We start from the raw sequence: 25,544 nt of genomic DNA, 5'->3' as shown, positions 1-25,544 counted from the left end.
GAAGGCCTGAACAGACTTCACAGAGCTCAGCACCCAGAGCATAAGGCCACACCACCAGACTGACTATCTCCAGGAGGGGCTCAGAGCCCTTGAGCTCTACTGGATGTGACCCCTGTAAAATATAAATAACTGAAAGTGTTCCATGGAAGGAAAAACTTGAGGAACTTAAAGACCAGAACTTTAATTTATATAAAATGAAGTCATTGAGAGCCAGAAGAGTTGCTCTTGTGACCTGATGGCAGTCTTTTTATGTTCATGTGTCCTGTGGGCCCAGTCCCCCTCCTCTCCAGTCTGAGTTCTGAACCCTCGGTATGGGAGTTACCAGGAAGACTTATTAAAGTGAACTGTTCTGGTTCCGTGTTTGTGATAGGCATAGCAACTTGCATTTCTGGTAAGGTACCAGCAGATACTGATACCGCTGGACTTGGGGCCACCATTTGAGAATAAGTGCTGCTGCTTAAATGATAAAACACAAGATTAAATGTGGTAATTTTTCTTTTAAGTTGTAGGACTTAAAAGAATGATAGTACTGTGAGTAGAGTGCTTGCCTTGCACATGGCCCACCTAGGTTTGATCTCCGCATATGGTCCCATGATCACTCCCACTAGGAGTGCTCTTTGAGGACTGAGCTAGGAGTAAAACACTGTGTGGGCCCAAAAATAACCAGGGGCTGGAGTGATAGCACAGCGGGTAGGGCGTTTGCCTTGCATGTAGCCAACCTGGGTTCAATTCCCAGAATCCCATTTGGTCCCCTGAGCACTGCCAGGAGTAATTCCTGAGTGCAAAGCCAGGAGTAATCCCTGTGCATCACTGGGTATGACCCAAGGAGAAAATGAAAAAGAAGTCATAACCAACAAATAAGAAAAAGGGGGGCTGGAGTGATAGCACAGCGGGTAGGGCGTTTGCCTTGCACGCGGCCGACCCGGGTTCGATTCCCAGCATCCCATATGGTCCCCTGAGCACCGCCAGGGGTAATTCCTGAGTGCAGAGCCAGGAGTGACCCTTGTGCATCGCCAGGTGTGACCCAAAAAGCAAAAAAAAAAAAAAAAAAAAAAAAAACAAATAAGAAAAAGGTTGCTGCTGTTTATACAACCAAATTCAAAATTAGAGCCCATGCAGTTTAGTCATTCAGCTTCTGGCCTCATGCCCAGCCCCGTCACTCCCTGACTGCTGTGGAAGGAGTGAGTGTGACACACAGCCCAGTCCAGTCCAGGGTTTAGTAGCAGCAAGCACACACTGGATGCGCAGGATGTCACAGCTGCTGCTCCTGATGCTGTGGTTGTTGTTGGATTCTGCAGATTATTGTCAAGAGTCAATATCTGACTCTGAGAAGGGCTTTATTATGCGTGATAGTTGATATCTGCTAAATGCTCTCTCTGCTTGGAGGGAGATCTACAGAAAGATGAGCCCTGAACATGTTGAAATTGATGGCAGATAATAAATGGTTAGGGCCTGGATTATCGTCCATAATGATCGTCAGCCAAGAAGAAAAGCTACCACAGACTGAAGGTATGGAATTCTCTAAAACAGGAAGTATCTGATGTAACCATTGTGTTGAGAAAGGAGGTCCCTTCCTTGTTTTACTCAAAGGAGGAACAATGAACAGTGCACTGAGGAATTTAGGAGTGCTACAGCCTGGGTGAAATTATGGCTGGCTGCAGACTCGGCTGGAAGGTGCTGGAGATGGTACTGTGGCACTGTACAGTGATGGGCAGAGGGATGCCTCAAGAACCTGGAGGAGAACACAGTAGCGTGGAAGCATATTCTTCATCCAGATGGAGCCAGATTAACTTCGGGGATGATGCTCTAGCCCATACCCTTCATGCCCCACAGAGCTGCTGACAGCGGACAGTGACAGGACTTAGATCTGGGACCCCAGAAAGAAAATTCACATGTGGAGACAGAAGTTGGACCATTTCGTTTTTCTCCGCTGTACTGTTCATACAGCAAGCACAGTTACATGCCTGCCTCCCTACTGAAGCCAGAAGTTAAAAAAACTGTAAGCAAGAAATCAAATTAAGCAACAGCATCACCCAAAACAAAAATGAAAGTAGTTCAGTTCTTAGTTGTGAATCATTGGTTTAAAAGGCGGGGGTGCTTGAGCAATAGCACAGCAGATAGGGCATTTGCCTTGCATGCAGTCGACCCAGGTTCAATTCCCAGCATCCCATATAGTCCCCTGAGCACCGCTAGGAGTTAATTCCTGAGTGCATGAGCCAGGAATAAATAACTCCTGTGTATCACTGGGTGTGACCCAAAAAGCAAAAAAAAAGCAGGGGGGAAGGGCTAAAGTAGAAAAACGAGCAGTTAAAGATATCTACAAAGATATATATAAAGATATGAGGATGTAAAATGATATGCATTATAAGGGAAAATATATTTTGAGATCTCAGACTTCAAATTTGACATGACAAGGGGAGAACAAACAGCTCTCTATATACTAATCTCAAAGGCACAGTAAATAATATATCACTGTCAGACAAAGTTCAGAATTGCTCTAATAAACTCAGCGGGGACCAGGGAGACTGCTCAAAGACTGGAGCATGAGTTTTGTATCAGGAGCCCCAGGTTCAGTCTCCAATACCACATGTTCCCCTGCACAGAGCCGGGGTGAACCCCTTGCCAAGCAGCTATCAAACACTGTTTGAAATGGCCCAAAGGCAAACTTAACAACGAACAAAGAAACCCAAAGAAGAAAACAGAGAAAGGCTGGTCAGCATGATTCAAGAGAACACAGAGAAGCTAATCAAAGATACTAAGCAAAACTCAGAAAAAGTATGAGCTCAGAAACAAATCTAATGAACATAAAGTAACATTTCCTGTTTTAAATAAAAAATAATAATGTGAAGAACTCAAGAAATGCTGTCGAGAACCGGGGAAACTATGGAAACAAGATAGACCAAGAGTAGGAATGATTCCCCAGAAGAGAGGAATGGATCAATGAGCTCAAAGACGACATTGTATGAAAGATCCAATGGAAGGAGAGAGAAAAAGAAGTAAAAAGAAAAAGAATGGGGTGGAGGGATGGGTGTTCGATCATTGTATCACTGAAACTCAATCATGAAAGCTTTGTAATCTCACAGTGATTCAATTTAAAAAAGAAGTAAGACTGGGTTGAAGATTGCTCGAATGGGTTGAGGATGTCTCTGAATCCAACTTCATTAGGAAAGGCTATGTATGGATATGGGTATCCCAGAAGGGGAAGAGAAAGAGAAGAACAGAGAGCTTGTTTAAGGAAATAAGCATAGGAAGCCTTCTAAACCTAGAGACAGCGAACCTTCTAAACCTAGGGAAGAAACTGAATAAACTGAATGAAATAAAAGGGTGTGCAGCTACCAGGAAACCTGATTATCTAAAAACAAAAGTACCGTCATGGCCCATGACACTAAGGACCAGCAGTGACACGAGAGCTGATTTCAGCACTTCACCAGCAGGTGTGTGTCATCAGGCCATCAGCACAACAGTGTATGGCCTACCCTCAGCCTGCAGCTGCCCCAGAACGGAGGGGGGTCGCTTACCTCATGCCACTAATATCCCAAGAGTAATGCACCACATTTGATGGGGTTTAAAGTAGAAGGCAATCGATCTTAGAGGGAAATTTAAGGTTTATCCAGTGTTCAACTGGAATTTAACTCTCAACCATTGTGTTTCCACCTTGGTTCTACTGGCATGTAAAATTATTAATTATAAGCCCTCACTCACATAATTTGTAAACTAAAATACATAGTATCTTTGTGTACTGAAGATAAATCCAAGCTGAAAAACTGGCATAAAATGGAAGGCATCTGGCAGTACTCCCAGATGCCCGAAAGAAACATATTTATATCATACCTTGAAGAACAATCTTTAAATTAGTCTCAAATAATCCTTCCAATAAAGTTCCAAATACATGAACCTACAGTGGTTTTTTAAGAAAATGAGCCTAAGGAAGAATTAAGCCTCCTTGCGCGACCAACAACAGAAACTTATAGAGCCTAACCTTTAGAAACTAGAGATACTATAATTAGGGTAAAGAATATTTTTTAAAGTAAGAATACAGAAATCTGGACTGAACATAGACTTTGGTAATGTAGATGTTGTAGTATGGATTTTTTACTACCTTAGCTCTAAAAATTTTTGTCATATAAATAATTATGTTTCATATATTGTAGAATATTTCATTATTTTGGGTATGGCCAAGAAATACAAAATTTACTAGGCAGCTTTTTTAAAGAACTAAATAGAACTCCCCCTCAGTTTTTTAAAATAAATATTTTAATTAGTAACCCAAGGGGTACATCCTGCATGGTCCCCACAACCTGCCAGGACTGATCCCTGAGTGCGGAGCCAGGAGGGAGCACCACTGGGTATGGCCCTAAAACCAAAAAAAGGGAAAAAAATTTAAAAGGAGGAGTTGGAAAACTATAGCTCACAGGCCAAATCTGTTGAATTACAGATAGTTTTTTTTTCTAATAAATTTTTACATATAAAGTTTTACACAGCCAAACTCAATCATCTATAGTATATGAGTGCTTTCATGCTGTGAGACACTCTATAGCATATAAAGCTGCCAGTATTTATTGCCTGGTTTTGAACAAAAAGTTTGCTGATTGCTAAAGGCAGATCATGTGATATTGGTGACCTCAGAAAGGGAACTGCAAGAATGATCCAGAATGCAGCACAGAGAGTGAAAGTGGCAGGAAAGGCAAAGTCTAACTAACATATACATTTGAAGTGTGAAGCACAGGATGTTGTCCAAGAAATAATGGCTAAGAATTTTGAAGAATGAGGTTCTCAGATCTGAAAAATTAAACAACTTCAAATGGAATAAATAAAAAGGAAGTGAAACCTACAATACAGTCAAATTATACCAACAGCCAAACGCTCTTACTGAACTCAGTCTAAACTGGAGAGCACAGTGCAGAATGATGGTACAGTGGGCAGGGCTCAATCCCTGGCATCAATTCCTGGCATCTCACTTTGTCCCCTGTGATTGCATGGAGTGATTCCTAAGTGCAGAGCCAGGAGGGAGTAATCCCTGAGCATCTCCTAGTATGCCCCCCACACCCAAAAAAAGATCCATTTATCACAAAGGGTTGATGTGATCCTAGTGGTAAAATAGGTTAGTTTCACACTTAGTCTCTGTCACAAGACGACCCCATGGCAGCCATCACTTGAGAAAATCCTGGTGCTTCCCAAATGTCAGCACAGGAAGTGGAGGAGTGGAACTAATCCTGACACACAAACTTCTATGAGAATAGTAATTACTTGTTATCTTTGGACCATTCTTGGTGGTGCTTTGGGGCTACTCCCATTAAGGTTCTGGGGTCTGTCCCAGTGGTGCTAGGGGGTTTGTGTGGTCAGAGTATATGTTATCAGTCTCTCTCAGGTCTGGGTGAATTGCATTTTATAGGAGACCATTCTCTATTCCTCTCAGAATTGGTTTCAATGCAGTAAGTAAATGTCTTCAGTTCTTGTTTCTCTGAAAATGTTTTTGTTCTTCGCTCAAAAAAATGATGACAGTTTTGTTTCCCTGTGCTTGAGTGGTTTTTTTTTATGCTTTTATTAAATCACGGTGAGATAAACAGTTACAAGGTTGTTCATGATTGGATTTCAGTTATATAATGTTCCAACATCTGTCCTTCCCCCACCCTGCCATAAAGGAAAATGTGTGTGTGTTTAAGAGAGAGAGAGAGAGAGAGAGAGAGAGAGAGAGAGAGAGAGAGAGAGAGAATGAGAGAGAGAGAAGAGAGAGAGAGAGAGAGAGAGAGAGAGAGAGAAGTGCCTGCCACAGAAGCAGGCATAGGGGACTGGGGGGAGATGGGGGATATATATTACAGGACTTTAGCCTGAATTATATTTGGAGTTATAACTACATTATATCACTTGTATCATTTGTCATCCCACTGATCTTCAATTTGCTTGAGCGGGCGCCAGTAACATCTCCATTTGTCCCTGTCGCGTGAATGTAGCCCAATGATATCTGCTCACTGCAGGAACAGGAAGAGCCTCGAATAGTTCATTCAGGGTTTTGATGAAGAAGTCTGACCATCTCATTGGTGGGCAGTCACGTGGTCTTTTGACATCCCGTGGAGTCCAGTCATTAACAGCTTGAGTCCAGCGGTCGTCTCTGAATCGCATTACATATCCGGCCCATCTGATTTTCAATGCCTGGGCAAATGAGACAGCATCACTGATTCTTGATCATCGACGGAGGTTGGAACTCCAGATTCCCTCTCTCACTTGAGTGAAACATGATACTCCTAGCATGGCTCTTTCAATTCTTCTTTGAGATACCTGAATAGCATTCTCATCCTGTTTTCATAGGGCCCAGGTCTCTAGAGGCGTATGTTAGTGCAGGAAGAACAGTGGAGTCAAAAAGATGTGCCCGGAGCTGGAGGTTCTTTGTCCTCTTAACCACTTCTTTGACGCTCTTGAAGGCATTCCATGCTGCTCTCTTCCTCCTGTGCAGTTTTGACGCCAAGTCATTCCTCATGTTGAGTTCTCGACCTAGGTACACATAGCTGCTGCATTAGGAGATGTTCATTCCATTGAGAGTAAATGGAACATCAGGGACTAGTTCGTTTTTCATAAACATCATTTTGTTGAGATTCAGCTGCAGTCTGACCTTTACACACTCGAGGTCGAAGTCGGCCAGCATTTGTGACTGCTTGGCTAATGTTTGATGTTACGAGAATGATGTCATTAGCGAAACGAAGGTGGTGTAGTTGCCAACCGTCTATCTTCATTCCCATTCCTCCCCATTCCAGTCATCGCTTGATGTTCTCGAGGGTGGCACTGAAGAGTTTCGGTGAAATGGTATCACCTTGCCGAACCCCTCTCTTTACATCAATGATCACTTCCTTGTAGAATGGTGAGATCATGGTGGTGAATCCGTAATACAGCTCGTGGAGGATCTTGATGTACTGAGTTTGAATGCCCTGTTTGGCTAGGGCTTCAGTGAACACTTCAGTCTCAACAGAATCAAAGGCCTTCTTTAAATCGATGAACGTTAGACAGAGCGGTATCTTGAACTCTCATGAATCTTCAGTGAGTTTGGTCACTGTGTGGATATGGTCAGTCATGCTTTTTGGAACTCGGCTTGCTAGCATGGTTCTCTGTCGTCTAGTGTTCTGCATATTCTATTTAGGATGACTCGAGTGAACAACTTGTAGATGATGGACAGCAGGCAGATTGGGCGATAATTGCCAGTGTCGTGGATGTCTCCCTTCTTTTTCCACAGTACCATCCTGCTAGTTTTCCACTGGGACAACCTTGCATTTGGACAGATAGTGTGTGAAGAGCCGAGCCAGTGTATTGACGAGTACTGGTGGCAGATTCTTCAAGTGTTCAGGTCTGACCTTGTCTGGACTGGGTGCTGTACATGTCTTTACTGAAGAAATGGCATGCCAGATTTCGGAAGGGAGGACATTGGGAATGACATATTCATCCTGTGGAATTTGGTATGTGGGCAGGTGAACGTGGCTGTCAAAGAGATCCGAGAAGTCGTGAGTAATCCTCTCCATTGCCCTTCTGGAAGATGTGATAGATCCATCAGGACGTTGGAGGGCAGTCTTCTTGGTCTTGTAGTTGGTGAAGCACAGGTGAGCACTGCCAATACTTTTCCCGGCTTCTGCCACATCAGCCAACACTGTTGTTCTTCTCTCTTTGAGGTCTTCCTTTATCACTTCTCTGCACAGCTTTGCAAGCTCGGATGTTAGCTTTGGTTGCCTGAGGCTCATGTCAAACCACATTGGCGAATGAGCTCAAGAGTATCCGAAGACAGGCATCTGTTTGTGGCTTTCCCAGTCTCTGCATTCCTCATGCAGTCATGGAGGTGCTAAACCAGTCTTCCTCCTCGATGTTGTCAAGGATAGCATCTTCCCACGTTGCCGCAATAGTGCCAAAGAGCTCCCAGTTGGTGGTCATTCTGGGAGTTCTCTTCTTAAACTTAAACTTTGCAGACCTTTCTCCCCACTCTGTGAAATAGAATTTTGCATGAAGGAGATGGTGTTCCGATCCCGTTTGGAATTTGGGACAACAATGACATCGGTCAGGCAAAACCTCCGATTGAATATGATGTGGTCAATTTTGTTGTGGAACTGTCCACCAGGATATTCCACTACCCAGCCACGCCATACTCCAGGCTGTTTTCCAAACTGTGTGGCCGCTTCGTGGCCACATGACACACCATAAGACACTTAATACCCATTTTCCAGAATTTATGCACCATATTTTATAGGTTTCAAATATGGTGTGAACCATGGGAACACCTGTAAGGGCAATTTGAGGCCATCCTAATAGCCTCCATCCCTCTCGGAGAGTCGAGCAATCTACTGAGAGTACCCTGCCTGTACAGCAGAGCCTGGCAAGCTACCTATGACGTATTTGATATGCCAAAAACAGTAACAACAATGGGCCTCATCCGCCTGAAACTGAAAGAGCCCCCAATACGACAGCATTAAGAAGGATGAGCAAGGAGAGGCTGATAAAATTTCAGGGACGAACTAGACTTCTAAAACGAAGAAAGACTAAAATGACTGTACTTTCAACACATGTACGCTGGCATCAGAAGCATCCATCAAGGACCTGATGGTTCAAGCGCAGAAGATCAAGTACAGCATCATTTGTCTGACCGAAACGAGAAGGCATCGATCACATCACGCCATTTCGACACTGGAGAACTGTTCCTCGGAACATGTGACAACAGAGGCATTGGTGGCATCGGTGTCCTTGTCAACATGAACTTGGCCATGAGCATTGATTCATTCGAATGCCTAACAACCCAAATCGGATGATTACGCTTGAATAGATGTGGCTCACTGCCGGCAGTTTCTATTTTTGTCGTCTAAGCACCAACATCCAACTGTGATGAAGAAGAAATTGAGAAATTCTATATCGAGCTGGAAAAGTTCTACAAAGAAGACCACACCTTCTACAGGATCATTGTCGATGATTTTAATGCCAAGATAGGACTGAGAAGGTTGCCCAGAGAACTCCACATTGGAACCCATGGCCTAGAATGGAACGAACAGGGTGAGAGACTCTCTGAGTTCATCATGTTGATCAAGACTATCCATGGTAACTCACAGTTCCAGAAGGCCAAATCTAAATGTTGGACATCTAAAACAAACAAAAGCAATAAACAAACAGGACTTCAAATTTAAAAGTTTTGTATGGCAAAAGAAATTCAAGCTGGGCTAGAGCGGTAGCACAGCAGCTAGGGCCTTTGCCTTGCATACAGCTGACCCGGGTTCAATTCCCAGCATCCCATATGGTCCCCTGAGCACTGCCAGGAGTAATTCCTGAGTGCAGAACCAGGAGTAGCCCCTGTGCATTGCCCAGTGTGACCTAAAAAGAAAAACAGAAAATCAAGCTAAAATAAAAAATCACCCTCCTAAATGGGAAAAAATATTTGTATACCACACATCAAATAAAGGGTATATACCATTTGTATACCATACATCAGATAATGCTCAAGGCATATAAAGCCTCACAAAGCTCAACAGCAAAATAACTAAAAATTCCATCGAGGGACCAGAGCCATAGTGCAGTAGGTAGGGTGTTTGCCTTACATGCGCCTTACCTGAATTTGATCCTCAGCATCCCATATGGTCCTCTGAACAATACTAGGAGTAACCCCTGAACATTGCCGGGTGAGCCCCAAAAAGCGGAAAAAAAAAGAAAATTCCAAAGAAAAATGGGGAGGAGGAGATTAACACCTAAAGAAAACATACAGATATCTGTAGACATATGTAAAACTGTCCATTGTCATTTATTATCAGGGAAATGCAAATTCGAACAATTAGATACTGTCTCACACCCATGAATGGCACAGAATAAAAAACCTGGAAACAACCAACACTTGTGGGGATGTGTTGAAACAAGGAACCCTCACTTACTATGGGAGGAAATGTTTTCTGTTTTAACCTCTATGGAACGTGATGTGGAAAAAAATTCCATTCCTTGATATCTACCCTCATGCATTTGAAAATTGCACACCTGGACTCACTGTTATTTTTCTTACAGTTTCCAGAATATAGAAACAATCTGAATGTCCAACAACAAATATATAAAAAAGTTGTGTTATGAAATACTATGCATCTGTAAGAAAACGTGGATTTTTGTGACTCACTGCAGTGTAGATGGAACTGGGGGATATAGTGTTAGTGAAGTGAGTCAGAGGGAGAGGGATGAACACCAGATCATCTGTGCATATGGAACAGCAAAACAGGGAGTAAACAGTATTGAATGATGACAACCCTGGGCTTGGACTTAAATATTCAGGCAATGAGAAGAGCAATGAGGACAATGAAATGGTAAACTGGAGGCAACATGAGACAGTGGGAAAGGGTCTTTCATGGTAGGAGATACAGTAACTTTGCAATTTTGTATATATAAACACTATTGTAACCATGTTGCCTAAACTATAATAAAGACATTAATTGTTAAAAAATATTATAATAAAATCAAACACCAGACATTGATCTAAATGTATATCTATGACAGGTCTGAAATTGAAACCCTACATTACTGTAATCATTATTTTTATAGTTGTAGTTATGTCTTACAGCTGTTATTTATATTTTCTCTCTGAATTCTTACTCTCTTTGGATTGCCATTTATATGAAGTATCTTCTTTTTATCTTTCCCTGTCAGTCTATTTGTATTATTTTATGTAAAATTAACCTTTTAGGAATCAGAGAGATAGAACAAGGTCAGGTTCTTGCCTTGAATATGGTCGGCCCTGGTTTGAATCCCTGACATATGCATATGCTTTCTCTATATTTATTGGTATGATTGTATGATTTTTATCTTTTCTTATGTTGATATGATGGATTATGTTAATTGATTTTTGAACATTAAACTATCCTTGTGTCCCTGGGATGAATCCCACTTGGTCATGGTGTATGATCTTTTTGATGAGTTGTTGAATTTTATTTTCTAATATTTTGTTGAGAATCTTTGCATCTGTGTTCATCAGGGATATCAACCTATAGTTTTCTTTTTTTGTGGTGTCTTTGTTTGCTTTTGGTATTGGGGAGATATGAGCCTCATAGAAACTGTTTGGGAGGGTTTCTTTTTCTTCAGTTTCCTGGAAAAGCTTGAGAAGAACTGGCAGTAGGTCCTCTTTAAATGTTTGGAAGAATTCTCTAGTGAATCCATCTGGACCTGGGCTTTTGATTTTGGGAAGAATTTTGATTACAGTTTCAGTTTCCTTGATATTAATAGGTCTATTCAGGTATTCCAGATCTTCTTGAGACTCAGCTTTAGGAGATTATTGGAATCCAGGAATTTATCCATTTCTTTTAAGTTCTCTTGTCTCATGGCATACAGACTTTCAGAGTGGTTTCTGATGATGTTTTGAATTTCTCTTGTTTCTGTTGTGATGTCCCCCTTTTCATTTCTGATTCGGTTTATTAGGGTTCTCTCTCTCTTTCTTTGTGAGTTTTGCTAGTGGTTTATCAAACTTGTTTATTTTCTCGAAGAACCAGCTCTTGGTTTCATTGATCTTTCAGATTGCTTTTTGGGTTTCCATGTCATTAATTTCTGCTCTAAATTTTATTATCTCTTTCCTTCTGCCTGGCTTGGGCTACTTTTGTTGATCCTTTTCTAAGATCTTGAGCTGTGAAGTCAAGTTATTTATGTGGGCCCTTTCTTCCTTCCTGAGAAATGCTTGCAGAGCTATAAATTTTCCCCTTAACATGGCTTTAGCTGCATCCCCCAAGTTCTGGTAGCTCGTGTCTTCATTCATTTGTTTCCAAGTATCTTTTGATTTCTTCTTTGATTTCCCTCCTGACCCACTCGTTGTTCAACATTGAGTTTTTTTAATTCTCAGGTGTTTGATTTGGTTTTCTGTATCTGTGCATGATTAATTTCTATCTTCAGTGCATCCTGGTTTGAAAAGATAGTTGATACAATGTCTATCTTCCTGATTCCGTTCAGGTATGTTTTGTGCCCAGCATGTGGTTTATTCTGGAAAATGTTCCATGTGCACTGGAAAAGAATGTGTACTCTTTTTTTGTGGGGATGTAAAGTTCTGTATAGATCTATTATCCCTCTCTCCTGTATCTTCTCTCAAAGCTAGTATTTTCTTGCTGAGTTTTAATTTTGTTGATCTATTCAGAGGTGCTAAGGCAGTGTTGAAGTCTCCAAGTACTCTTGTGTTGCCAGCAATGTCCTTCTTAAAGTCTAAGTATTTAGGTGGTCCCTCATTGGGTGTGTATATGTCTAGGAGTGCGATTTCTTCTTGCTATACATATCCCTTGATTAATAAAAAATGGCCTTCGCTGTCCCTTCTAATCTTTTTCAACCTGAAATCTATCTTGTCAGATACTAGTAAGGCCACCCCAGCCTTTTTGATGGAGTTGTTTGCTTGCAGAATTATTTTCCATCCTTTGACTTTGATTCTGTATTTGCTTTGACTGTCAGATGTGGTTCTAGTAGGCAGCAGAATGTTGGGTTCAGTTTCTGGATCCATTTTTCCACTCTGTGTCTCTTAATTGGTGCATCTAGACCATTGACATTGAGAGATATTATTGTCATGGGGTTTTGTGCTATCTTTCTGTAAGTGTTTGTTGTGCTTGTAGGGTTTTTTCTTATAGTAGCCCCTTTAGTTCTTCTTTTAGATTTGGTTTTGAGTCTATGAAAGTTCCTGAGCTGTTGTTTATCCATAAAAGAGTGTATCGTTCCTTCAAGTTTGAGTGAGAGTTTAGCTAGATAAAGTATTCTTGGTGAAGCATTCATTTCATTGAGTTTTTTTTTTTTTAACTATATCCCACCATTGTCTTCGGACTTGGAAGGTTTCCTCTGATAGGTCTGCTATAAATCTAAGGGTGAGGGGTGCTCTTTTTTATATAATTTCCTTTTAGTATTGTGTCTCTATCTGTGACACCCATCATTCTAACTATGTCTTGGAGTCTTCTTACTAGGTTCTCTTTTAGCTGACTCCCTTCGGGCTCCCTGAATCTGGATGCCTGCATTCTCCAGCTCTGGGAACTTTGCAGCAATGATTTCTTTAACTATGGCTTTTTCATTGGGGTTGCCTCCCTGTCCTTCTGGTACTCCGATGATTCTAATGTTCTTCCTCTTGGAATCATCCCCTAGGTCTCTGATTTGCCCTAGAGCTATTTTGAGGTCTTTTCCCTTTGTTTGTTGTTGCCTGTAGGCTTCCTGCAGCTCATCTTCAAGCTCACTGATTCTGTCTTGGACTGTAGCCATTCTACTGTTGAGGATACCCACTGAGTTTTTTATTTCATCTATGGAATCCTTTATTCATGACACTCCTGTGAATGGCTTTCCAATTTCTACTCTCATTTCTTCCTTTTCTTGACTGTTCATTCTACTGTTTCTTTTATGTCTTCCTTTAATTTACTGGATGCCAGTTCTATCATTTCTTTGAGTTCATTGAACATCTTCAGCATTTCATCTCTGAATTCTTTGTCGGAGAGCTCATATTTGTGGGTAATGCCTATGGAGGCTTCTAGACTCTTTTCATCATCCTCTCCTCATGGTGGGGATTTGCACTGCTTCTTTATGTTGTTGTGGTTGTATGGAGGTTCGACCTTCTAGTTCACTATCACAGTTCCCTCTTGTAGTGAGAAAGGATTCTGGATGAGCTCAATCGATGCTGTTCTCCTTTTTTTCCCTCTTCTATAATATGTCCTTCCTCTCAGGTGTTCCTCTGTGCCATATGTACAGCCCCAAGTGAAGCTTTTGAAGGCTGTGATCTTTTATATTGGGCTTCTACAGCTTCTTGTATTTACTAGTATTTTGGTGAAATTGGAATAGACTAGTGGACTATTGGCCTATTGTGTTTGAGACAGCTAGGATGTTACTCACAGAATTAGGTGGTAAAAATTGAGATGTGACTCCAGATTTCCAGGAATGTGGAAAATATCTTCGGTCGCATGAGTGGCACCTCCGCCCCAGCCAAGGCCATGCCCACTACTGCGGAGGCCACGCCCCCAGCCATGCTGAAAGTGGAGGGGTCACACACCTGGGGCAGGGGCAGAGGGGAGGCTCAGCCAGGCAGGATGGTGGTCTGGCAGATGGGGGAGGGAAGGATCCGGGTCCGAGGGTGCAGGCGTGGGCAGGGTGCAGGGATGGTGGGTCAGGGTCAATCACACACCTCGAGTTTAATCTTTTTAATTCATCTTTTTAATTTCGTTACTTACTAAAGTAAATTTATGACAGGTCTGAAATAGAGACCCTACAGTACTGTACTTGTAGTTATTTTTATAGGTCTAGTTTTACAGATGTTATTTATATTTTCTCTGAATATAAAGGTATATATCACCACCATGCCAGTGTTATAGGACTGTTTGTTTGAACGTGTACCTTTACCAGAGAACTTTACACTTTAATGTGCTGCTATATTCCTATCCAGCAGGTACTTGTTTCAATATATAGTACTCCTTTGAGTAATTTGGTGTTTATTTGTCCAGGAAAGTATTGTTTCTTTTAAAGCAGTGTTTTTGAGGGACAGTTTTACTATTCTTGCATGGTTTTTTTTTCTCCAGCACTTTGAATTTGTTATCCACCTCCCTTCCAGTCTGTAATGTGCTAAGAAATCTGCTGATGATCTTTGTACATAAAAGTCACAGATTTTCTCTTGCTGGTTTTAAGATTTTTCTTTTTGACTTTTGAATTTAATTATAATGTGCTTTGGTGTGGACCCTTTTAGGTTTATCCTAGTTGAGATCTCTTGTGCTTCTACTATTGGATATTAATTTCCTTCTTCATATTTGGGAAATTTTATCTATTTCTTCAAATAATTTCTCTGTCCCTTTGTCCTTATTCTCTCTGTGGGATTTCTATAGTATATTGATAAACTAATGGTCTCCCATAATTTTCTTAGACTTTCTTCACTTTTCTTCATTATTTTCCTTTTGTTCCCCTGACTCAGTAATTCAAGCAACTAATATGTTTTTAATTTACTGATAATTTTTTTCTGCTTGATCTTGTCTCCTTTGGTGATGATTTTGATGATTTTAAAAACTAAGTTATACATTACTGAATTCTTTTTTTTTTCAGGTTTAAGTCTCAGTCATATAATGATTAAACCCCCATCCCTTCACCAGTGCACATGTTCCACCACCAAGAACCCCAATATACCCCCTTCCCATCCGCCCCCCACCTAAGTAGCTAATGATCTTCACTTTATTCTCTCTATACTTTGAATACATTCAACATTTCAATAGAAATTTTCCCCTAACTATCAGGCCTGCTGAAAAGGCATCATTTAATAATTTCTTTTCATTGCTGAGAATGAAGACTATGAGCTCACGTGGTTTTGGATTTCTGATATTTTAGCTCAATTCACAGTCTAGATGCATTTCTGTAAGAAGCTGCTCTGGGTGCCAAAATGGATTGGAAGACCTCTCGGATCATAGTCTTTAGGAGCAGAGGGTCCGTTTCGCTCGAGGCAGCTCCGGATCTTATCTGGGCGGAGATCGTGCTGGTAACGCCCTCCATCCCATGATCGCCTACGAGCCACATCACTGCAAACTCATACCTCTGGGTTGGGAGTTTTAGGAGGTGGCTCTCGCCACTTGGGTGTTGCTACCGCCATTTTCCGTGCAGAAAGACAGGGTAGAGAGGGAAAATCCCTTCCAGGGCGGCATGGGATTGTAGCGCAGTTCAATCTAGATGCATTTCTGTAAGAAGCTGCTCTGGGTGCCAAAATGGGTTATAAGGCCTCTCGGATCATAGTCTTTAGGAGCAGAGGGTCCGTTTCACTCGAGGCAGCTCCGGATCTTATCTGTGGGAGCACATTACTGAATTCTTTAGTTTCAGAATTTGGATCTCTTTTCTTGAAACTTTTATTTCTTGATTGATAGTTTCTCTTTAACTTTTTAGCTCAGCTTCCTGGCTTCACTTACTGTCTATTAGCTTTTTACTGTAGCGCTAAGCTTCTTAGAATGACATGTGAATTATGTGCTTGTGTTGGGACCACACCCAGTGTGACTGGGGCTGCTTCCAGTTCAGTGCTAGGGGGACTACAGATCCAAATCCAGACCTCCTGACTGCAAAACTCTTGCTTCATTTCCCATTTTGTCGAGGTTTGATTTGATTCTATTCCTCTGTTTCTTCAAATGTCTTGTTACATTTTTTAGTGATTGGTTCCCTTGTGGAAAGCATGTATCCCTTCCCATCTTTTTGAGCTGCCTTTATGCAGGGGGGGATGACTCTTAAAAATTATGGGACCTTGTCAGGTTTTTTGGGTGAGAAAATTTATTAGTCTTCTCTCAGCTTCTGCTTGTAATTTTACCTTTTTAAAAGTGAGTGTGATGTCCTTTAAGTATTTGTAATATCTTGCTTCCTTTGACATGTGTTTGTAATACATAGGATGTCTATGGCCGCAGCAGGGCACTGAGTCCTTTTTAGCTCTCTGAAGCTCCCAAACATTCACAATTATTCAGTTCCTCCACCCACTCCCCTCACCCCCTCCCCACTAGGTAGCTGGAATGTTGGGTGGACGTTTAACTCTCCTTTTTTTCCTACTGAGAAAGAAGGCAGGAGCTGGACACCATCCAGATGGCAGCAAGCTGTGCTAGCTGCTGTGCTTGGGGGAGGTACTCTGGCCCCATAACAGGCTACTGTTGCCTTGTTTTCTCAGCAACTTCCAAGCACCTGGAGTATGGTTTCACATAGCAGACCAAATCAGGCAAGGGAGAAACAAATCTCTATTACAGGTATTTCCCTGAAAAACTGCTGGGTGTGTGTTCCCTTCTCTTTTTATCTCAACAGAGACCCCGCAAGCTTGACTTTTTTCTCCCAGTCAGCATTCAGGCTGATGAGGTGGAGCTGACAGTAAAATGAATAGGACAGCGGGGCAGCTAGACCTGCGTGCAATTCCAGTGCCCCACTGATCCCCAGAGCCCTGCCAGGAGTGATCGCCGAGCACAGAGCCAGGAGTAAGCCCTGATTACTGTGGGGTGTGGACAAAAATGTTTTCTTTCTTGTTTCAGTTTTGTGTTCTTGACTTTGACTTGTTTGTGGTACTATTTCTAAATAGTTTATTGTGGTACTATTTCTAAATAGTCTGGTTTCTAGAATTCACATGCAGCCTTTGGAGTTCTATACAGGGTTGCTAAGTCAGATTTTTTGTGTAGAAACAAGTCTGGAGCTTCCCACTTCACTCTCTTGCTGCAAAATTTTAAGTTTGTGTCCATTCATTTCTGTTACTACTCTGGTTTTTGTTTGTTTGTTTTGGGGCCACACCCAGTGATGCTCAAGACTTATTTCTGACTCTGTACTCATGAATTGCTCCTAATGGTGCTCAGGGATATGTATGGAGTGCTGGGGATAGAACCAGGTTAGCTGCATGCAAGGCACCTCCCTACCCACTGTACTATCATTCCAGCTCATACCCTAGTATTTCTAAAATCTTGTTTATTTTAATAGGTGACATTTAATCTTACATTTAGAAGGAATATATAACTGATTAAATTATGTATCATTTCAAGAATATTTGGAGCATTCTTAGGTTATAGTGAAGCATATTACCATAATGAAGCGTTAAGACTAAATATTACTGCTCCACCTGCCTCTGTCCTTTTCCCCATAACTTCTGTGAGTTTCATGCTACTTTTTTGCAAGTTTACATTTTTCAGTTTCTTCTGAAAGCACAACTTTATCATGTATGCAAATAAAAATTTTAATCACTTATGTTTTAATCATTTAACCTTTAATCATTCTGTTTAAAGAATTTTTACATTTGTTTTGTTTGGGGGCCACATCAGCTGGAGGGAAGTAACCTGAGATTTCAGTCACAAAACCCACATGCCTGAGTTTTCCAATAGATTAATTTCTGGATGAAGCTTGTCTCAAGCAGTGAAGTCCAGCTGTGAGCATGGTAGTGATTGTAGAGTATGGAGGTTTTCAGCTGCCAGGGCTCTGTTTGGGCAGGTGTGGGATCACCTGCCCCCCTTCAGGATGCCCTGGACAACTCAGCCTAGCACGGGGACAGAAAGCATCTCTCTCTGCCTATGCTCAGGGATCATTCTGACAGGGTTCAGGGACCATATGGGGTGCTGGGGATCAAATTCAGATCGGATATTTGCAAGGCAATTTATCTGCCCACTGTGCTATCTCTCTAACCCCTCAGGAGTTTATAGATCTGTTTAGATCTGATGATTCAGATAAATTTACTTCCAAATTCTTATTTTCTAAACTTATTATTTAAACTAAATGTTATGTGTTGCGCAGGGGCCATGCTAATCTTCTCTGTATCATTCCAATTTTAGTATATGTGCTGCCGTCTCTGAATGAGAGACGTTACTGGTGCCTGCTTGAACAAATCGATGAGCAACGGGATGACAGTGACAGTGACAGTTATGTGTTGCTGTCACTGGGTGTAACAGCATTTTGTTATGTAGTAATAAACCCACCAGGCTCACCTGGGCTTATTGGTGACCCAGTTTGACCCAGTATGGCAGGGTCATTCTGAAAGTTCATTGAAAACGATGAAAGGAGAAGATTCACTATATACTATCCCAGGAGTCTTCATAATGAAAAAAAAATTGTTAAAATAAATAAAAGCAAGGGCTTGGAATGTGGCTCAGTAGTGTGCCCAGGTTAGATATCTAACAACACAGAAGTAAAAAGAAAAATTAAGTTTTACTATTTTTATTTTAAAGATACACGCTTTCTACAAAATTGGAATCTTTCAGGCAGCTAAGCATACATAAGTATGATTACAGGATTTTGAATACCTGAAGGTGTAAAATAGAAGTTGTGGTAATCCTCATGTTTCTTTCTTTCTTTCTTTCTTTCTTTTTTTTTTTTTTGGATTTTTGGGTCACACCTGGCGATGCACAGGGGTTACTCCTGGCTCTGCACTCAGGAATTACTCCTGGCGGAGCTCAGGGGACTATATGAAATGCTGGGAATTGAACCCAGGTCGGCCGCATGCAAGGCAAACGCCCTATCCGCTGTAAGGCTGGAGCGATAGCGAGTGGACCCAGGTTCAATTCCTCAGCCCCTCTCAGAGAGCCTGGCAAGCTACCCAGAGTATTTCACCCGCACATCAGAGCCTGGCAAGCTACCCGTGGCATATTCAGTATGCCAAAAATATGCCAGAAGTCTCACAATGGAGATGTTACTGGTGCCCACTAGAGCAAATCGGTGATCAACGGGATGACAGTGATGTAATGCATAGTGAGGGTGTAAAAAACATCTTCCAGGTATGGCCAGGGGAGAGCCCCAGTGGCTCTCCCCATCGGCCTTGCCTAGGTTCAGTGGGTTGGTCCCGGGCTGTTTGCCCAGCCATGGCAGCCCAGGCCATCGGTCAGACAGAAGAGGGAACGAGGGCCAAGCCGGTTGATTGATCAGTTGCCGTTTATTCCATTCTCTCCATGCACTTGTTCCAGTCTCTCTGAGGTCCCCATTCTAGTCTCACACTGCCCCTCATTCTTGTCTCCTCCTGTCCCTAACGCTCATCTCTCCGTGCTCCATCTCACAGCCTGGGTTCTCTCATGTCTCTCCCCGAGCACTCTTCCTTCTAGCCCCTCATTTCTTGATCCAGCTCTCTGGATTCTCCCTCTTCTTCACTAGTCTCTCCCCCTCTACTTCTCTCCACACCCAGTCTGGTAGCAAAATCAACATAAGAAAAGCACTTCCTGAGGGCCCACCAGATTCAAAGGAAACACCACCTAGAGGCATTCCCCTCCTCCTAGCATCTTAATTAACATCTCAATATTAGTTATTATTGTATGGGCACAGTAAGAGATACAATGAGGCTTGTAGGGCAGCTGATATATATACATATATATATTATATATTATATATATCACTGTATCACTGTCATCCCGTTGCTCATCGATTTGCTGGAACAGGCACCGGTAATATCTCCATTGTGAGACTTATTGTAACTGTTTTGGCATATCAAATACGCCACAGGGAGCTTGCGGGGCTCTCCAGAGGGGCGGAGGAATCGAACCCAGGTCAGCCGCGTGCAAGACAAACGCCCTACCTGCTGTGCTATTGCTCCATCCCGTTATATATAATATATATCATATATTATACCATAATATGTTTATTATAATATACTATTCTATTAAGTTATATATTATATAATATATATGATAATATATATGATAGTCCTTCTTATAAATGATCTTTCATATATGTGATTATTTTTCATATATACGGTGGTCTCCCATATACATATATGTATGTATATTTTAATCATTTTTTAAATTGAACAACCATGAGGTACACAGTTACAAAGTTGCTTGTGATTGGGTTTCAGCCGCAATGTGCCAATACCTCTCCCTTCAAAAGACCATGGGGCTGGAGCGATAGCACAGTGGGTAGGGCTCTTGCCTTGCACGCAGCTGACCCGGGTTCGATTCCCAGCTTCCCATATGGTCCCCTGAGCACCACCAGGGGTAATTCCTGAGTGCAGAGCTAAAAGTGAACCCTGTGCATCCACAAACAGGTGTGACCCAAAAAGCAAAAAAAAAAAAGACCATCTTATATTGATTTGTTGCCATTCTGTCAACAAACTGAAATGTAAAGTGTTCTCAGAAAATATTTGAACATTGTATGTTCCTGAACTGCTGTCATTGAAAAGGAAGCTTCTGGGCTGTGGCTGAGTGGCAGAGGACACGCCTGCATCCTGATATCAAAACTAAAAATAGTGAAATTTCATTAAAAAATAATAATAGGGGACTGAAGGGAAAGTAGGCAGGCTCTGGCCTGAACGTAGCCTATCTGGGCCCAATTCCTGAAACCACGTAAAGTCTCCCACACTCTTCCAGGAGAGATCCCTGAGCACAGAGCCAGGAGTAAGCCCTGAACACTGCTGGGTGTGACCCAAAGACAAAAACCAGTAAAGGCAAGGGCTGGGAGGGCAGTGTAGGGGAGGGTGTGACGCTGGAGCATTGTGTGCAGAAACCCTGTCACTAATGGTATTACACATTATAGTGCCTACAATAAAAAGAATTTTAATAATAAAGCGTTGCAGGAATTTTAAGAGAAAACATTAAAATGGTGATGCTAGAGAAACTTTTTTTTTAATATTGTTGAACTTTAGAATTTAAAATTGCTAGTAGTATTTCCTACTATTGTTCAGCCCTATCTGAAAATCTTCACTTTGTTTCCCACTGCAGCCATGTTGAGACACTGATCCTTTCCAAACCTTTCCTCTTACTCAGCCAGCAGCTGTCCCACTATGCAGGGCAAATCGGATTCTCTCCAGACAGCTGAAGGAAGCGACTCTGTGAGCGAAGTCTCACTGGCTTGGTTTCAGCATTTCTGCTTTGCCTCATTTTCAGCCACTCATTGGCCCCTCATGCTGACTAACTGGCTCCTATTCTTTTTCCATTACTCTGTTCTTTGCTCTTAAAACTGGTCTCAAACTGCTCACAGTGGAGTCCATAAAATCAAAACTTCAACTCAGCACAAATTTAAAAGAATGCATATGTGATGTTTTCTCGATATAAGAAGGTTCTTTTACATTTTAGCGAATAATGCCTCAGAAATTGGCTTCCAAGTGAAACAGCCTGCCCTTTTCTTGGCAAATAAGTCTTCTTGTGATTCCTAATATAGTATCGATACTTTCTCAATGTGTGAAACAAATGCATTTTTATTTTTGTTTTCAGATAGTGGCCAGAACTATAGTGCAAGTAGCAAAGGTGAACGACTAAGTGCCCAACTCAGAGCTTTCCCCGGGACCAGTGAACCTTATGAAAGTAGCAGTAACAAAGAAATAGGCAAGTGCTGGTGCTCCCTCCCCAGTTCCCTGCAGGCGTGGCAGGTCTGCAGAAGACCAGTGAGATGCAGAAACGTGATTGGACAGTTTTGAAATGTTTATGTACACAAAGACAAGCTTTAGACTGACTGGGAGGACACCTCTGCTCTCGTGACCTGGTAAGCTGGTCTCTCACCTGTCTCACCTGTTGAACTCTAATGTGGCTGTCTGCTTTGACTCCTAGATGCCTCCTATGTGGACCCGCTTGGCCCTCAAACAGAAAGACCAAAAACCTCAGCCAAGAAAAGAACCGACGAGGATGATTTTGCTGATGAAGAGTTGGGAGATGATTTGCTTCCAGAATAATATATGTATTCACATGTTGTTTGTTAGAGGAAAGAAAGTCACCCTTAAAAATAGTACTCATGCTAAACTTTGGTTGAAATATCCAAATTTTACATTTTACATTTCGCATACTGTCAAAATGTTAAATAACTGTTTATTCGATTCTGTGAGCTATTTATTCTATTTTGTCTGTTTATGATTTTTTAATGGAATAAAAAATTGCAAATACTTCCTTACCTTTTTGAAAATACTGACAGAAAATAAATGTTGTCATACACAACCCTTAATACTGCAGAGTGTGCAGATATTGTGTATAATTTAATTGGAGACACTAATTTGTTTCATGATCCGAAACTTGAAAAATGCAGTACTAGGTTGCATCCCTGATGAATGACTTGGAATTTGGGGCCAGGGATGGCCAAGTAAAACACTCACTATGCGTGTGGAGCCCTGGGTTTGATCCCTGTGTGGCACTTGAGCACTGCCAGGTGTAGTCCTGGTGACTGTACACTGCCCCCCTTAGTCCCCCTCCCCTCAAGCTCCACTAGGCTGAGCCCACTACAAACCAGCAGAAAATTATTTGGAAGGGGTTGGAGAGATGGGACTGCAAGTAGGCCCGTGCCTTACGTGCAGCCAAATCCCAGGCACCCATGCAGTCCCCAAATGCCACTGGGAGTAATTTTTTTTTTTTTTTGCTTTTTTGGGTCACACCTGGTGATGTACAGGGGTTACTCCTGGCTCTGCACTCAGGAACTACCCCTGGCCGTGCTCAGGGGACCATATGGGATGCTGGGATTTGAACCCGGGTCGGCCGCGTGCAAGGCAAACGCCGCTGTGCTATCTCTCCAGCCCCAGGAGGGAGTAATTCTTAAATGCAGAGCAGAGCATAACCCTCGAGCACTGCCAGATGTGGCCCCAAAATAACAAAAATTTTTACTTGAAAATTATTAAGCTTCTAGAAGTTTGGTCTCCAGGTGATAATACAGTTAAAACAATTGTATTTAGTACAGAGCAAGGAAATACCATAATTAACTCCACATAAGTTTCTTAGTTCCTTTATGCCTTAGCTCTACAGCGTGCATTACTAACGGTGATCAGTGATGGCTCTTAAGAAGCTTTTCCTGTTTGTTGCTGAGGAGATGGGATGGAGGCCAGGAACCGCCTGCATTTTTCTTTAGCAATATATTTGGCTGGATAAACACTAGCCAGAGAAATCACAGTGATGGGACGGTTAGAAAAATGGCTCATCTTTGGGGCCAGAGCAATAGTTCAATGTGTGGGTCACTTGCCTTGCATGCCGCTGAACTGAGTTCAATACCCAGCACCCCATATGGCCCCCTGGGCACCAACAGGAGTGATTCCTTAGCACACAGTAATTCAGTAAGTAGTAGGAGCCAGGACTAATTCCAAGCACCACCATGTGGCCCAAAAAAACAAAAAACAAAACAGAAAAAATGACTCATCTGTAAGGCTTCATTTGCAAGGAAAGCAGGTGCTTCCATCTTATCTAACGTGTCTTTCTAGATCACTGGAGCTGCAGAAAGGTGGAAAACCAAATGCAGTTGCATCCTCAGATAGGCTGTGATCTAGTGGATAGAAGCCCAGCAGATCCACTCCATAGCTGGATTCTGGAGCTGCAGTGTTGAACTGTTCTCAAGGAGCTAAGGCTCCAGCAGGGATGACCTTAGACAGTTTTGTAAAGGGTTTTTGTTTTTTTTTGTTTTTTGGGTCACACCTGGCGATGCACAGGGGTTACTCCTGGCTCTGCACTCAGAAATTACTCCTGGCGGTGCTCAGGGGACCATATGGGATGCTGGGATTTAAACCCGGGTCGGTCGCGTGCAAGGCAAATGCCCTACCCACTGTGCTATCGCTCCAGCCCCTGTAAAGGGTTTTAAATGCTGTTAAGTGCAAGTTAGAAAGTAAAAAGGGTCAGAGGGAGAGTAAGCAAGTAGCCATTTGTCCTTCACTTGGCTGCCTGGGTTCAGCCCCAGGACCGCATATGGTGCTGTGCCTTGAGTGCAGAGTAACCTTTGAGCAACTCTCCCCCCCTCCACACAAAGAAAGTAGTGCTCCGCCCAAAAGAAAAGTAGGAATGGCCAGCTCATTCAGGCAGAATCAGGAAGCCTCCTCTGTACTAAAAGAATGAAGAAGGGGGTGTTTACATAGGGGGACAAAGGGTAGCACAGACAGAGGAATAATCTGGCTCTATTAGAGGCTTGCCGAGTTAGACTGGCAGTAACTGAGGGCTGGGGACCCACCAGGGGAGATGTCATGATACATGCTAGAAAGCAAGAAGCCAGATGCAGGGGGCGGCAGAGTCCAGGCGACAGGGCTCTTCTCAGAGAAAGGGCTAACAGAGCTGTGGCTGTCGGGCAGAGCTGACACGCAAGCAAAGGCTTTGAAAAGTCTGACTAGTTGGATTCAAACTAGTCTGGCACCAGGGCCATCTGCTGAGTTTTACAATAGTGCTCATGGCCAGGGGAGCAGCTGGGCGCCTTTACAAGTCCCAGGAAGTTTGGGCTGGAGAGAGTACAGCGGGGAGGGTGCTTGCTCTGTATGTGGCTGACCTGGGTTTGGTCCCTGGCATTCATATGGTCCTCTAAGCCCTACCAGGAGTGATCCCTGAGCACAGAGCCAGGAGTAAATCCTGAGCATGGCCAGTTGTGGCCAAAAAAACAAAAACACCCGGTCTACTAAATGCCATCCTCTTGCAGATGCTGGCCTGGGAGAGCTGTGCTCTCGGGGTAGAAAGTTACCGATGACTGCGTGTGCATGTTAGGTAATAGGACTATATCTGTAACATTTTCTTTCTCACTGTGATCATTGTATTATGGTTCCTAAGAGAAAAATTCTCAGGAAATACATATCAAAGTATTCTGAGATGAAGAGTTCTTTTGTCAGTAATTCAGTGGCACATAAAATTATAAAATGGGGCAGGGATTTGCTATATGCTAGTAAGTCATTTGCCGTGCATGTGCAAGGCCCTTGTTCAATCCCTGGCGCTGTAAAAATAAAGATACGTATATACAGAAATACATAAAATGGTAAAGTAAATGTAAAAAGATGGGCTAACTGTTAATTAACAATGATTAATTCATTCTTAATGTTGTTTGTACTATTCCTATGCCTGTTTTATAATTCCGAAATTTCAAAAATAAAAATTTTTCTCATTAATGGAGAATAAAATATAATAAAAATACTTAATTCAGAGACTCACAAATGAATCTTGCGACAGAGCAGCTCACTGCAGAGATGTCTCTGAGCCTTGCACCAGGATGATTTCAGCAGGTCTCCTCAGATGGAGGACAGCGCCTACTCCAAATGAATCCCAGTGGCCACAAACCTCCAGAACCCAATCATGCCACCCTCACGGCCAATCTTCATAGGCTCGTCCTGAGCTCCCCATGCAAAAGAATGAATCCCCTAAAAAAACCAGCCATGTGGGAACAGGGACTGAAAACTCCAGGCCTCAAGGAGCCGGGAATGGGCTACCCTGGCTGTCAGGCCCATGAACTGA

General features: G+C 42.4%; 1 protein-coding gene and 1 non-coding gene across 8 annotated transcripts in view; one reads left to right on the top strand and one right to left on the bottom strand.

Moving 5' to 3' along the window:
* Positions 1-25,220, top strand: part of IFT88 (intraflagellar transport 88) — a 149,207-nt gene extending 123,987 nt beyond the window's left edge. For 4 of the 7 annotated variants that reach the window (XM_055139367.1, XM_055139389.1, XM_055139374.1 and 1 more), the window contains 2 exons: positions 21,591-21,701; positions 21,924-25,220. In XM_055139367.1, coding sequence (XP_054995342.1) covers positions 21,591-21,701; positions 21,924-22,045 — 233 coding nt within the window. In that variant the 3' untranslated portion in view covers positions 22,046-25,220. Of the gene's footprint in view, positions 1-16,731; positions 16,899-21,590; positions 21,702-21,923 lie in introns of those variants that run through there. The other 3 variants (XR_008630244.1, XR_008630245.1, XM_055139380.1) reach the window with 3 other exon arrangements.
* Positions 18,154-18,260, bottom strand: LOC129401423 (U6 spliceosomal RNA). Its single transcript, XR_008628336.1, has one exon. It is a non-coding gene; the product is annotated as a U6 spliceosomal RNA (small nuclear RNA).
* Positions 25,221-25,544: the final 324 nt, after the last annotated feature.

This window comes from Sorex araneus, chromosome 1 (genome assembly GCF_027595985.1).
Source record: "Sorex araneus isolate mSorAra2 chromosome 1, mSorAra2.pri, whole genome shotgun sequence".
Classification (NCBI taxonomy): domain Eukaryota; kingdom Metazoa; phylum Chordata; class Mammalia; order Eulipotyphla; family Soricidae; genus Sorex; species Sorex araneus.
Note: the sequence above shows the minus strand (reverse complement) of the source record. Positions and strands in the feature narration are given on the sequence as shown.